The 15,048-nt window shown below is 34.4% G+C and overlaps 1 protein-coding gene across 7 annotated transcripts; it reads left to right on the top strand.

Annotated features, from left to right (window-relative positions):
- Positions 1-828: 828 nt before the first annotated feature.
- On the top strand, positions 829-14,838 carry LOC110626285 (alanine--tRNA ligase). 7 transcript variants are annotated; one of them, XM_021772105.2, is made up of 23 exons: positions 829-1,187; positions 1,402-1,640; positions 1,860-2,000; positions 2,600-2,746; positions 2,920-3,072; positions 3,999-4,128; positions 4,251-4,347; positions 4,557-4,677; positions 5,683-5,742; positions 6,655-6,705; positions 6,783-6,878; positions 7,002-7,103; positions 7,888-8,010; positions 8,273-8,413; positions 8,503-8,574; positions 8,669-8,744; positions 8,834-8,976; positions 9,058-9,166; positions 9,259-9,446; positions 13,479-13,568; positions 13,705-13,884; positions 13,982-14,161; positions 14,430-14,838. In XM_021772105.2, the coding sequence occupies exons 1-23, from the start codon at positions 854-856 to the stop codon at positions 14,499-14,501; spliced, it is 3,045 nt and encodes a 1,014-aa protein (XP_021627797.1). In that variant the 5' UTR covers positions 829-853; the 3' UTR covers positions 14,502-14,838. The 7 variants fall into 7 exon arrangements, 3 of the variants coding, with proteins under 3 accessions (XP_021627797.1, XP_021627799.1, XP_043817668.1); XR_006352516.1 differs by lacking the exons at positions 13,705-13,884; positions 13,982-14,161; positions 14,430-14,838 and adding exons at positions 10,376-10,548; positions 11,303-11,880 and having other exon boundaries at positions 12,460-13,568; XR_002489696.2 differs by lacking the exons at positions 13,705-13,884; positions 13,982-14,161; positions 14,430-14,838 and adding an exon at positions 10,376-10,548.
- Positions 14,839-15,048: the final 210 nt, after the last annotated feature.

Raw genomic sequence — 15,048 nt, forward strand, 5'->3', positions numbered from 1 at the left:
GCGGCACCACTGGCTGCGCCGCTGCGGCACCTTCATTCCCCTTCAAAGTATTTTTCGATCACCGGTACGGCACGTGTCCCTTGCCGTACCTTCCCTCCGTGTCTGCCCTTCATTCCCCTTCAAAGTATTTTTCAGTCACCGGTACGGCACGTGCCCCTTGCCGTACCTTCCCTCCGCGTCTGCCTACCACTTTAGTTGATTACTATTCCCACACAATTTTATGAAGAAACTTTTAACACATTACTTATTGCTCATGGTTCAAAATAATAATAATAATAATAATAATAATAATAATAATAATAATAATAATAATAATAATAATAAATATCGTGAGATGCACAAATATGAAGCCTTAAATTGGATTTATTGGAATTTTGATTGTAAAAAAATAAATTAAAATAATAAAATGTTTAAAAATAAAAATTTGGAGGCTTTTTTTTACTATCTAGCTTTTTAGTTTAGTGAAACAAATATTTTAATCTCTTTAATTTTAAAATATATTAAATAATTTTTGTTCTGTTAGATTGTTAATTATTTAATTAATTATAAAGATTAAATTATTATTTATTTTAAAATTATAAAAATTAAATCGTTTAACTTGTAAATTTAAATTTAGTAGGTTAAATTTTATTTTTTTGATTTTATTTAAGAAAATTATTATTTTTTTATAAAATTAAATAATTGTTTTTTAAAGTTATAGAAATTAAATAATTATATTTTTAAATTATAAATATTAATTAAAAAATAAAGATATTTCGTCCGTGTCTAAATAGTTACATTTATATAAAAATAAAATAAAATAAGAACAAAAATATAGGTAGAAAGCGAAAGAGTTGTTGGCGTTTGGAAGTTAATGAAGAGAATATCAAGAGCATCATCATCTCTTTGTCTGGGTCTTCACTCGCTTACTCATAAAGGCCCTGCTCTTCGTGCTCTCATTTCCTTGGTGGCGGTTGCTGCTAGGGTTTCCCCGGGTCAGCCGCTAAACGCTTACTTCTCATCATCTTATTCGTCTTCATCGCTTAGAATTCCAGTCATGCCGGGTTTAGATCCAACGGAGCTCGAGTGGCCGGCGAAGAAAGTCAGAGACACTTTCATTAAGTTCTTTGAGGATAAAAATCACGTTCGCTGGAAATCAAGTCCTGTTGTTCCTCTCAATGACCCCACTCTCCTCTTTGTTAATGCTGGTAGAATTTCGATTTTGCCTGCCTTCCTTTTTTTTAATTTCTAATTTATGGTTCATTTAATTAGATTTTAACCTTCTATTGTTCTTCTCTGATTATGTTTCTTCTCAATTCTTTTAAACTATATATCTACTGGTATAGTGGTGTTAGATTACCTAAGAAGAAAGGAATGATACTGAATATGTGTGTATATCTATCGGGTGTTGATTTTTTACAGGCATGAATCAATACAAGCCTATTTTTTTGGGGACTGCTGACCCCAACACCGCCTTGAGTAAGCTAACACGGGCATGCAACACCCAGAAGTGCATTCGTGCAGGTGGGAAGCATAATGATCTTGATGATGTGGGGAAGGACACTTACCACCATACTTTCTTTGAGATGTTGGGAAATTGGTCCTTTGGTGATTATTTCAAGAAAGAGGCGATTGAGTGGGCCTGGGAGCTTTTAACTAAGGTATTTTGGATGCCTAACTTAAGAGTTTATGTTCGTTCACTGATTTTCTTTTTTCATTTGGGTTATGTAAATTGACTTGAAACTGCATTTTGGCAAATTTATTTTTGTTAGACTTGGTAATTGTAAAATTTTCGCAAATTATTTACAGATGCTGTTATATTCTACTCTCTAACATTCTTCCTTCTCCATTTTTTTCCACTTTTAATTATTGACTTACAGGTGTATAAGTTGCCTGCTGATCGGTTATATGCTACCTATTTTGGTGGTGATGAGAAAGCTGGTCTTGCTCCTGATACTGAAGCAAGAGATATATGGCTCCAATTTCTTCCACCTGGACGTGTGCTACCATTTGGTTGTAAAGTAAGCATTTCTTCGTCCATTTTTCCGATGCTCGTCTTCAGAAGGATACTGCCATATTTTTCCATTTTCTTATATTTATTGCAATATCTAATTAAAAGATTTTCTCTTGAAATATTAATTTATTGGACATGGTAAATTGTTAGATGCAACTAAATCTTTTCTTCTTATTGGATATATGTGCTGTTCTTAATATTTTTGTTTCTTCGTCATCTCTCTTGCCAACACCCAGTATATGGAGGTGGTGCCTCTTAAGGCATTGATGTATGTTAATATGCTCAGTTTAGTTGTGGGATTTATGTTTCTAGAAAAAAGTAAGCAAAGCTGTCAGGGGTGTTAAATTGCTGATAGTTGCGTAATATGCAATATAGTGGTGACATCAATTTATGCTGACATATTTTTGGTAACCATATTTTAGTGCATGCTTGAATCTCATATTTTCTGAACTTTGCTATTAACAGTATCTGCTTAACATGATTTTATTATTCATGTTTTGTTCATTTTTCTGTGCTGGTGGTGCAGATTTGACTTTTTCCAATCATTTCAGATATTTATTCAGAATTTTTATGTAATTGATGAATTTCTTTTTGTCCTCTGAATAGGATAATTTTTGGGAAATGGGTGATACTGGTCCATGTGGCCCTTGTACCGAAATACATTATGATAGAGTTGGTAATCGCGACGCAGAATTATTGGTTAATAATGATGATCCTACGTGCATTGAGATATGGAACCTTGTCTTTATTCAGGTATGGAAATTCAATTGCATTTTATGGCTGCTTATTAATTGGTAGTGCTGCATGTTTTAGTAAACATGGAATGTGCAATGCTTTTGAACGTGTCATGTCTTGCATTTCCTAACATTGCTTAATAATCTAAAATAATAGAGTTCTCTATTTCTGATGTTTAAATGGTCATTCAGTTCAATAGGGAAAGTGATGGTTCCTTGAAATCTCTTCCTGCCAAGCATGTTGACACAGGACTAGGTTTTGAGAGATTGACTTCTGTACTTCAGAGCAAGATGAGCAATTATGATACTGATGTGTTCATGCCCATCTTTGATGCTATCCAGCAGGTAAGTTTTTCAATTTTTATTTGCCCTTATTTTCTAGATCGGTTTTATGGGAGCCTTTTTTTTTTGGGGGGTGGTGGTGGTGGTGGCAAGAGAGCGATAGCGAATCTTGAAGATACATATTTCTCTGGATTTTTCTGGAAGTTTTATTCTTGTTATGGTGCATTTCCTTTTGTGGCTTGGGGGTGTGCGTGTGTGGCTGGCAAGTAGGGGTGTAATTGAGTTGAGTGAAGCTAACATAGCGTACTATTTGAGCTTGACTTCAACTCTGCTTGAAAAGAGGGGGTGGGGGCAGGTGGCAAGAGAGCATTATTGAATCTTGAAGATCCCATTTCTGTGGGTTTTTCTGGAAGTTTTATTATTAGGGTGCATTTCTTTTTGTGGATTGGGGGTGTGTGGAGTGTGTGTGGCTGGCGAGTAGGGGTATAATTGAGTCGGGTGAAGCTAACATGCGTATTATTTGAACTTGACTTGAACTCTGCTTGATGGAATATTTGAAATACTTGATTTCAACTCATTCATCATTAAATTCTTATATGGACTCGTTTACTAGCTCGAATAGAGTTTAGTGCAAATGTGATATATAAATTATTATTTAAATAATATATGTGATATAGAATATTCCTGAAATTATGAACATTTAAGTACTCAGTAAGGATCATGAGCACTCACATCAAGAATTATAATCATTAACCAAGTCCAATCAGTCAAGTTTGAGATCCACTTGTTTCACATGTCAATTTGAATATTCTTGAGCAATTTTGATTAACTTATGAGTAGCTTGACTCATTTAGACCCCTTGATGGGGGATAATAAAGTCTTTATCCAAATATTTTCCTATTAATTGTCCTTTTGGAGTGCTTTCTTGCCTACCTCAGGAAAAAAAAAGTTGTTGGTGATGCTTATATGTGCTTTGAAATTACATGTAGGCAACAGGGGCACGACCTTACTCTGGAAAGGTTGGTCTTGATGATGTAGACAAGGTTGATATGGCCTACAGGGTTGTTGCTGATCACATTAGGACACTCTCAGTTGCCATTGCTGATGGTGCTTGTCCAGGTAGACTAGTTGAGAATTGGGGCCAACATCATATTGTTTAATGGAGGTTGGCAGTTTTGTATTCTTATGGTTTGAGTAAAGTATATAGCTTGTTTTATGTTTGTTGAATTGTTGCTATGTAGGCAATGAGGGTCGTGAGTACGTTCTCCGACGGATTTTACGCCGAGCTGTTCGGTATGGAAGTGAGGTCTTGAATGCTCAAGCAGGATTTTTTAGTGGGTAGGGATGGAAAATACAATGTCATTGTTGTGTTTCATTACTGTTTTCAGGGCCATACCTGGTGCCATTTTGTCAATATTATCTTGTGCCTCTCTCCCCCTCCCCCACATAGAAAAAGAAAAAGAGAAAGAAAAATATGACATGGATTTATGAAATCTTCAAGTTAAACATTAAATTTATCCCAACTGGTTTGATGATTTGTGCTGTAGGCTAGTGAATGTCTTTGTGAAAGTGATGGGTGATGTTTTCCCAGAGCTAAAACAAAATGAGAAACATATTAGAGAAATAATTGCAGAAGAGGAAGCAAGTTTTGGAAAGACTTTGCTTAAGGTAAGCACCAAGTTTGTATTTCCCATGCGTCATGTCCCTTTTTTGTTTTTCAATTCAGAAATAAGTGACCATGGACCATCTTGGTTACATTGCTTACAGTTTGGCTTTTTCTCTATCTCTATCATTGATAGTATCTCTGTATATCCTATTCTGTAAGTTATAAATCAATATGGCTAATACCTAGTTGGGTTTGTTTTATTTCATATTGGGACAATCATAAAATACTCCCATGAGATTGGTCTAGCTCACACTTTTGATCCTTCCTTTTTAGACCAATCACTTTGGTCCTTAGCTTTTATAAACCAAAACAAATGTGTCCTTTCACCAAAATGATGTTATTTTTTCCCCATTTATTATCCTATAAATTATGAGCAATGGGACTGTTGACTTGTACTGATCAAGAACTAAAGTGCTTTCTTGATTTCAACATAGGAAGGACCAATGGGTGGATCAGTCCTGATCTTAGGGTTTATTACTATTATTTTTATTGTTTTGTAGAATTACTGAAATTTATGCGTGAAAAGTTGTAAAATGAATGTGTGATGTAAATGTATATAGTAGTCATGAAGTTATCGGTAGAAACTTGTAAATACATATTCTTGTTTTTGTTGTTGTCATCTTCCAAGATGCTCCCACATCACATAATTGTGTATATCACAACCTCCAGGAACAATAGGTTTGCTTTTGAACCTAGGTTTCTAAGAACCATTTAAATTTGTTGTTATGAGATATTTCAATGGTTACTACTGTATTTACATGATTCTTTCTTGACCCTCCCTTTTAAGAATAATTAAATAAATAAATATTTATCTTTCATTTTTTTCCCTGAAAAACTCACTTCTTTGGTTGCTTGTGTTGGCATCATTTACATATTTCTACAAATGGGTGTAAAAAATTTCAGAGTTTCTTAGAGCCATGTTCTTGATCTTATACTAAACCTATAGCCATTTGCAATGACACACCAATTGGCATTTTGGAAGATTGACCAATCCTACTTGTTTTCAGGGAATTGAGAAATTTAAGAAGGCTGCGCAGGAGGTTCAGGGGAAGGTATTGAGTGGACAGGCAAGTACACCTCACAATGTTCTGTACTTCTTCACCACCTAGATCGCTAATAAAAAATATTCCTTCTATAGCTTGATACATCGGATGAAAGGAGAGAATTTCTCTTGATTTTACTTCGGTTACATCTATTGTTTTTAAAATCGCAAGTAAATTCATGATTTTTGCAATTTTATGAGTTATAATCATCTAAACAAGTCAGAACATATGGAACATCAAAATAAATTAAATTGAGATAGAATCACGTTTCAAATAGTGATTAAATAAAAGAATAATTTCTATAAGTTTACAAGTTTATGGTTCTGCAATTTTGTATATTTGAAATCTCAAAAAAATACTCTCTTTTAATTTATCAAAATCACTGTCATTTTTTAACATTATTTCTGTATTTTATAAGTTTCTAAATCTAGCAATAACTGTTATTAGGAAACTACAAATATAATGCATATACATTGCAACTTTTTTGTATTAGTTTCAGAAAATTTTGTTATGTCATTGTCGTAAATATGACATATGAGCTAATTTCTATATTTTCTTCATCAAAATATATAATATTCTTTATAGTTAATATATCTCTATTATTTGTATTTACAACTTTCTGAATTGGAAGTATGCTTTCAAACATGAGTGTGCATATATATCAAATTACTGAATAAATTTAATTATTCTCATATTGATAACTTGGTGCATAAAATCTTACAATTAAAATTAAAATAATTGGATACTTAACAATGAATTAAAAAGCTTATTTATAACATTTATGAGGATGTAGATATTTTTGAAGATAATTTTATGTAGTTCCTAAAATCTTGCAATTCTACAAATCAAGTTTATAATCCTATCATCGGCGGTAGGTTTAAAAAGCTAGTTTAACAAACTTGCCTATATCTGAACATGTTCATCTTTTGGATGCAGGATGCATTTGTCTTGTGGGACACATATGGCTTCCCATTAGATTTGACACAGGTACTTAGGGTGCCTTGTTGTTCCATTATATATGTTTCTTATGTTTCAGTGCATCCTAATGATTAGTTTCCCACCAGTTGATGGCAGAAGAAAGAGGACTTCGAGTTGATGTTGAGGGTTTCAATAATGCCATGGATGAGGCAAGGGAAAGATCAAGGAATGCCCAAAATAAGGTATCTGGAGTTTGCTTTGTCTCTTCTACTTTTGTAAATTTGATATTAATATAAGTTGATAGTGTTAAGAAACTGATTGTAGACATTTGGTGCGACATCTTTCTTTGCTAATATTCTTGGCAGCAAGCTGGTGGTGATATTGTCATGGATGCTGATGCCACATCTGCATTGCATAAGAAGGGTATTTCTATAACAGAGGATTCCTCTAAATTTACATGGTTCCAGGTTAGAGATGCAATACATATAGTGCCTTTTGTTCCTTTATGTTTTTTTGGTTTTAAATTTCAATGTTACTTATGTGAGGAATTTCAGAGTTTACTAGATGCTTCGTAATAGAAGGCAACTCATGCTCTTTTCTCTTGAGCCTTTTACAATTTGATTCGGTTATTAAAGCGTGCAAGATACTTCCCATCCAACTTTTGGATTTGTCACCAACAAAGTACCTTAAATACATTTCAATTGTGCAATTCACTACTTCCTTCTGTCCATCTGATTGTGGGTGATATGTCGTGGAGAAGGCTAATTTAGTGCCACATAATCAAAATAGTTCTCTCCAAAAATGATCAGTGATTGTGAAAACCACATCCCTATAGTTAACAATGGATTCTGGTAATCATTGTATACGAAGTATAGTATAGAAAAAAAAAAGGTGCAATACTCACAATTGTATTTAGATGAGATATTTATCAAATGCGATACTTGGAGAATCTGTCGACTACCACTATCAAAATTGTTTTCCCGCCTGCTTTAGGAAGCTCTTTTGATGAGGTCCATTGAAATAGCAGCTCATATTTGACGAATTTCCCTTGAGTAAGGTCATCTAGAGTCACAAAGCTAGGTATCACCTCTTCTCTCTCATTGCTCTCTCCCTGAATCAAAATCTGCTAAAATGGTCAACAAACACAAATGCTCTAATCATCTCAACCTCTATCCCTTAAGATACTTGTTAATCTATATGTTGCTCTGATTATCCTTCTAACTTTTTCTGCTTTTGCAATTTGTTTTTCAGGATCATGAAAGTGTAATAAAAGCCATCTATAATGGTTCGGAGTTCTTGGAAACTTCTAACAATGGCAATGAAGTTGGTATAGTTTTGGAATCCACTAGTTTCTATGCTGAGCAAGGTGGTCAGGTATTGTGTCATTATAATTGGTTTGCATACTCTCATTGAGATGTGTCAAATCATAATTGATGGGCATATATGGGTTTCCGGATGTGTATATTGGAAATAGTACTTGAATTTTATAGGCATAGAGTAATATGTTAACTACTTGCCAGTATGATGCTGTAGACTGTAGTACACAATTTTTTTGCTTTAAACCCAGTTAGACTTCTTTCTAGTTTTGTAGCATTTGTGTGATTGTATCCTCTGATTCTTAGTCTTTTGGTTGTAGATTTTTGATACTGGATCACTTGAAGGAACTTTTGGGTCATTCCAAGTTTCCAATGTCCAAATTTTTGGAGGATTTATTCTTCATATTGGTTCTCTTACTGGAGAAGGCAAATTCTTTGTGGATGATAAAGTTATCTGTAAGGTATATCTTGCAACTTGCATGCTGTCTCAGTATGTAGTTCTATGATTTCTTAATGCTTACCATTTATACTCTCCTAATGACTTGTGCAGGTGGATTATGAAAGGCGTAAACTCATTGCCCCAAACCATACATGTACACACATGTTGAATTTTGCTCTCAGGGTATGCTCCATTGCAATTCACATATGTATATTCTTAATTTGTATTTCATGGCTGAAGACCATGCATTTTTGAGTTGTTTTTTGTTTGCATTCAGGAAGTGCTTGGAAATCATGTTGATCAGAAGGGATCAATTGTTCTTCCTGAAAAATTAAGATTTGATTTTTCTCATTGTAACTTCTATTCCTGAGGTGTTATATGTGCTCAATATGCTTTATGTATTCATGGGGTAGTTTTATACTTGCCTATGAAATTTGTGTAGGCAAGCCGGTGGATCCTGACCATTTGAGAAAGATTGAATCTATTGTGAACGAGCAAATCAAAGCAGAATTAGAAGTATCCGCAAAGGAAGCAACTCTTTCTGAAGCCAAGCGGATCAATGGTTTACGAGCTGTTTTTGGAGAGGTAACCTGGCACTTCAGTTGCCTTTTTTGAAATGAATTTTATTTATGTGAAGTTCGTCATCGTCTTGTCTGCTTGGATTAGGTCTATCCGGACCCAGTTAGAGTTGTGGCTATTGGTCGAAAAGTTGAGGAACTCCTAGCTGATCCAGACAATAAGGAGTGGCTGTCAATCTCAGCAGAATTGTGTGGAGGTTATTTTCTTCTCTCACATTTTAGTTCCTGCATGCTTTTAAGTTTTCCACTGACATTGCCCATAAATTCTTCACAAAATCAAAACTTTTAGGGACGCATATTTCAAATACAAGGGAAGCAAAGGCATTTGCCTTGTTATCAGAGGAGGGGATTGCAAAAGGAATTCGAAGAATAACTGCTGTGACAACTGATGGTGCTTTTAAGGCATTGGAGCTAGCATCTTCACTTGAGCAGGAAGTTGATGAGGCATCCAAGATGGATGGAAGCTTGCTGGAAAAGGTAAGTTTTTATTATTTATTTGGTCAGTAGATGTGGCTTTGTTGTCATGTTTGGCTTCCACTATGTTAAGAGAAAATAGAGAGAAGTAGAAGAGATAGAGTAAGAGAATAGAAGAGAAATGGCTGCAAAGGATTATCTGGATCTTTGATACTCTGACTCTTCATTTTGCCATCCTGCACCCATGTCAATGTGTTGCAGCATGGAACACAACATGGACTGTTTGCCGACACATATTCATACAGTCGGATACTCGAGTTACAGAGATCTGTAAGATGAATATCACAATTAATAGAACACTCTTTTCTCCCAAGATGGAGAGCATGGATAACAAAACATTGTTTTTCTTCTTAAATAGAAAATAATTATTTAGTTGTATTTTAGATGATGTATTTGATTATATTTAATGATCTATTTATGCAATATTTATCATTACATGATTTTTCATTTTTTTTTTCTATTCTATTTATATAATATAATGTACCCAAACACTCGTTAAATTACATGAATAGAACCCTCCATTTTCTCCTCGTTAAATGTTGCAATCTCTCTCGTTGATATCCTCAGCGTCTCACATCCTTCTTCACTTTTGTCCATTTCTTAATGTCATTACCTTGAAAATCTACAGCATTCTTGCTAATAAGCTCTTCACTAGTAAAAATGACAAAATTTAGAGTAAAAGAGAACCAAATTACTTGAAGGGTCAAGCTCGTCAGAGATCATTTCCTAATCCAATTCTGTTTAAGATTGTACCCATTTTGGCCTCCCCCTCTTGGATTGTGTAATCCCAATTTACCACTATTACTCCAAGGACCAAGAAGTCTCAGGTCTATGTAACTTGAGTGGTGCAGCTTGAAGTAATTTTTTGGATTCTTCTATTTTTTGATCGAGCAATGCTACATGTCTTTTAAATTCCCCCTTGATAACATCAGGCAATGCATATCTGATAGAAGCAGCGGTAATAGAGCAAAAATGTTGTTGGGCCACAGTACCCAAGCAGAATGTTTCTAGAAGTGGATAGGTGGAAGGAAATCAGAGAGGGAATAATTCTGTTTGAGAGAATCAAGTAGATACCACTGCCAGGGACACGCGAGCACAGGGACAGGTATATAGAATGATTCCTTGTAAGGGATATGTTTTTGATTTGGGAGAATTGTTTTACGGCAATAGGTAGGCTAGCTTGAGCTAGATAATTTTCTATTTCTTTTTCTTTCTTGTGGTTCTTATTTGAGAATACTGAGTATTGGGAGGAGTTGGTTTCCTTTCAGTAAAGCATTCAGTATTCTTTCCTTCTGTTTTTTGTAATCTATGTTTTGAGTCTCTGGTTAAGGATCTTGTCACGGGTCAATGAACTGCCGAATCTTCAGATGTAGCAGTCTTTCTCTTATTTTTGTTTCTTCTTCGCTTTGCTGAACCTATGATTGCTGTGATAGAGCTCGTTGGAGGGAACCCCATTACCTCAAGACTCGTTAAAGAGAGAGCCTCTAATATCGATTTGTATTTCAGAATATGCATCCTTTGTTCATAAATTTCATCTCTATAAATAGAGATTACAAGTAAATCAGAAGTCCTACTTAAAATAAAATAGTAAAATCCCTATCATAATAAAATAGCACTATGATAGCATATTCTTAGTCTAATAAAACTCATCCTTATCTGAAACTAGTCTTTTCTGGAATGGATGATTAAGTGTTTGAGTCGCGATCTACTTGCAGCTGTTGATTATAAGTCTTGCCGATAAAAGCTTCTATAACACTCTTTGTGTGTTTCCTACTCACTCTATCAATATTCCAATTTGAGAATCTTTTGTTCCAAATTTTGCACTTTCATTACTTGATTATTGTAATCATCCAAAACAGGAAAAGATAGATGTGAAAGATTTGGTTCCAGAGAAAGATTCGGTTCTGATTTCTGAAAAGAATAATAAGAAGTAATGGACAGAAAATTTTGCGGGAAAATCAAGAAAGGAAAAAGAATTTTAAGAAAAGCTGCACCAAAAATTTGAAAATAAGGAATTTTCAAGAAAGAAAGAGAGGGAAATAGAGAGAGAGAGTGTGTGTGTGAAGGAAACAAGAAGAAGAGCAGAAGGAATCTAGAATTATCAGCTATAAACCCTAGAAATAGGGCCAAAGCTGGGAAAGGAAGAGAAGTAGAAGACAAATAGAACATTGTTGTGAAAGGCACGCCTCAGGCGCAAGGAGCACCAGGCTCCAAGGGCAGCATCTGAAAGCCCCCCAGGTGGGCGCCGTTGCGAAGTTGCACCAGGTGCAAGGCCCTATCTAGGCTCGCCTTTGTGTTCCAAGCGCATCAAACCCCAATTTCACACTTCCAGCAAATGTGAAAGAGAAAGAAAAAGGAGAAGACAAGGAAGCAGAAGAAACAGAAGAAGAAAAATAACTTACCTTGTCTTCTCTAGCTGCCTCCAGAAGATCTATAGGTAAGTTGTTATTTTTCTTTTTCTTCTTCTTGTCCTCCTCCTTCACCACTATTGCTGACATAAAGAAAATCTAAGGCCAAGCTCTTTCTTTTTTCTTCTTCTTCGGTCTATTGCTGACTGTCATGTTGTCCATTTTTCTTTTGGTTGGTACTTGGCTGCTGACACAGCTGTATATCCCTTTTTTGTTATTTTCTTTTTAATATTAAAACTGAAAAATAATTTATTTTTATTTAATGAGTTTAGAACTTTTAGGTATTTTAATTTTTTTATTTAAAATTTTCTTATTATTATCATTAAATTATCAATTGAAATTTGAAATTGTAAAATGTATTCTATAAATATGAGGGTAAATTAAATTTATATGATTAACATTGAATTAATTATCATATTGTTTAAAATTATTTTAAAAAACCATTAAATAAAAATAATTTGTAATAGAATTTTATCATATCACCAAACTTATGGAATTATAAAAGTAGGTAAATTTAAATAATCATCTAATATTATTTGAATTTTTATAAATTATTCATATTTATGTAGATTTTAATTATTTATTTTTTTGTGACTTGCGTCATTCAGGCGAGCGCCTAGGCTCCAGCGCTCCTTGGTGCCTTAGTGCATCTTGTGCGTCTTGGGCCTTTAATAACTATGGATAAAGAAGAAATTGAGAAAGAACATAGAAGAGAATATTATAGAAGAAAAACCTGAAACAGCTTCCTCACAGAATTTGGAGAATTAGCAGCCCTGATGGAAAAGGAGTCAAGCAATGCCCCTCCTTTACCTTGCTTTGATACCAATTTGTCAATATCAACTTTGAAACAGCCTCTCTACTGAATGGAAGGAGAGTTACAGAAGAATAAATAGATGTTGGAGTAGACAGGGAGTATTAGAAGAGAGAAACAGAAGAGCAATAGCTGAGAAAGATCATCTGAATTGATATTGTTTTTGGATGCTTCTCATACAGCTATTACTCTTTTCTTTTTTCTTTTTTTTTTATTTGTTTTTATTTTGTAAATTAATAGAGATCTGGCTATAGTAACTATTTTTAACTTTCTTGCTACCTAATCTTGACTCCTTTAACAACCTGTAACTAATGTTTAACTAATCTCCAAACCAACTCTTTACTTTTTCTCCGAAACTATTCCTCTGCCTTCTCTTATGTGACTGCACATTGGGAAGGAGATTATATGTGACAGCACATTGGGAGGATCTCCTTCTCTCCTCCTTCCCCATTTTTAAAGTTTCTCTAGTGTACATGCTGATAACTTGAAACTATTTATGTGGACAATTGCTGCCTTTGTTTAGTGGCATGTTGGTTCAGGTCCTTAATTCTAAAGAAATGATGATAATGATTTTGGTAGGAGGAGGATGTATTCTTGAAAAAGGTTAGACAAAAAGATCCATTAGGGAGATTCTTGGCTTTGAAAAAATTCTTGATATTTTGCTTCAAATTTGGAGATTGCTTTGGTTTTTAGCTACTTTGTCTTTTGAAGGTCTTTTGCTTGTCAGATCATATAATATAATTTATCAAGTAGTTCTAATTTTGGAGTACCAGAAGTATTGAAACCGAATATGATATTTATATTTCCATTCAACAGAAAGTAGCCTCTTTAAAAAGTCGTGTGGACTCGGCACCTATTCCAGCAGCCAAGAAAGCTGACATTAGGTCTAAGATATCTGTTCTTCAGGTATTGCTACCGGGCTAATCATGAAACTACTTCAGGCTCATTTTTCATCGTCTGTGTATTACTATTTATTCTCTTGTTTTCAACAGTACTTTTTTATCTGATTCCTTGATTATGTACCAAAAACCACTTCTATCAGAATCAAGTAAGAAAAGCACAAAAGAAGATTGCTGAAGAAAATATGCAGAAGGCTGTCAAGGTTGCAACAGAGATGGCTGAAGTTGCTGCTTCAGAAGGGAAGCAATTCTGCATTTCTCGTGTTGATGTAGGTCTAGATGCAGCTGCTGTCCGTGAGGCAGTTTTGAAAGCCTCAGAGAAGGTGGCAATTAACTTCTTATGAATATTATAATTTTGCATTTTGAATTAGTATATAATCATGCAAAAGTTGTCTCAATTGCCTGTTGTTGGGTGGCCAGGGGCTTTCAATTATGGTTTTCAGTATGGATGAAACTACAAACAAGGTTGTGGTGTGTGCGGGAGTACCAGAAAAGTCGGACAAGAGCAAAAAGCTGGAGGTGTCTGAGTGGTTAACTACTGCATTGCAGCCGCTGAATGGGAGGTGTGGTAAAGGGAAAGGGGGTCTTGCCACAGGCCAGGTTAGTTGATGATTAAAAGGTCTTTCAATATGTATGTTGTTTGCACACCCTGTTTGGATCTACAATTTTGTAAAAACTTCAAATTAGATTGATTTCTTCCTTGTCGATTTTTGTGTTGGGTATGAAATAATTCAATCCTTTTTTTTTTTTTCTTTTTTAACTCGAAAGGAAAAACTATTTGATTTTTTTTTTATTCTTATTCTTATTATTTCCTTTTCTTCTTCTAACAAGTAAATTCTTTAATAATATTATGATGGTTTTGGTTCAGGGAACGGATGGAGTACATGTTAACAAGGCTATGGATTTGGCAGCCACGTTTGCGCGGTTGAAGTTGACGTGATGCGAAAATTTACATCCTTTGCTGTAATGGCATAATATGATGATATTGGTTTATCTCAACGCAGGTTGAATAGCTGCAGCTGCAAGCAATTAGGTCCGAGTTGCTATGACTAGGGGAGAGCATAAATCGGTCTGAACTGAAAAACCGAACCAAACCGATCAATTTCGGTTTAATGGTTCGGTTAATCAGAAGGTTCGGTTTGGTTAGTATTTTTCAATTTATTCGGTTTTCGGTTCGGTTCGATTTAAATGAAAAATCGAAAAACCGATTTTATACATTGAAATATTGATTTTATATATATTTTTAAATTTTATATGGATTTTTATGGATTTTTTAAGTATTATTATTATGTGTTCAAACAATGAATTGATTTTTATCGGTTCGGTTATATTTTTATAATTGATTTTTTCGGTTTTTAATATTTTTATAATTCGATTTTTAATTTTTTTGGTTCGGTTCAGTTCGAAACCGAACTAACGAATTGTACAGCCCTAGCTATGACAAGTGGGGTGTAGGAGTTCATTTCTCTCCTGTTCAAAGTTCATAA

Source organism: Manihot esculenta, chromosome 11 (genome assembly GCF_001659605.2).
Source record: "Manihot esculenta cultivar AM560-2 chromosome 11, M.esculenta_v8, whole genome shotgun sequence".
In the NCBI taxonomy this organism is placed as follows: domain Eukaryota; kingdom Viridiplantae; phylum Streptophyta; class Magnoliopsida; order Malpighiales; family Euphorbiaceae; genus Manihot; species Manihot esculenta.

Excerpts from the sequence above, each read along its gene's own strand:
- LOC110626285 (XM_021772105.2), top strand. The coding sequence starts at position 854 with ATGAAGAGAATATCAAGAGCATCATCATCTCTTTGTCTGGGTCTTCAC. Across the intron at positions 5,743-6,654 it reads GGAAGGTATTGAGTGGACAG|GATGCATTTGTCTTGTGGGA; the intron begins GCAAGTACACCT and ends TTTTGGATGCAG. Across the intron at positions 7,104-7,887 it reads CTAAATTTACATGGTTCCAG|GATCATGAAAGTGTAATAAA; the intron begins GTTAGAGATGCA and ends TTTGTTTTTCAG.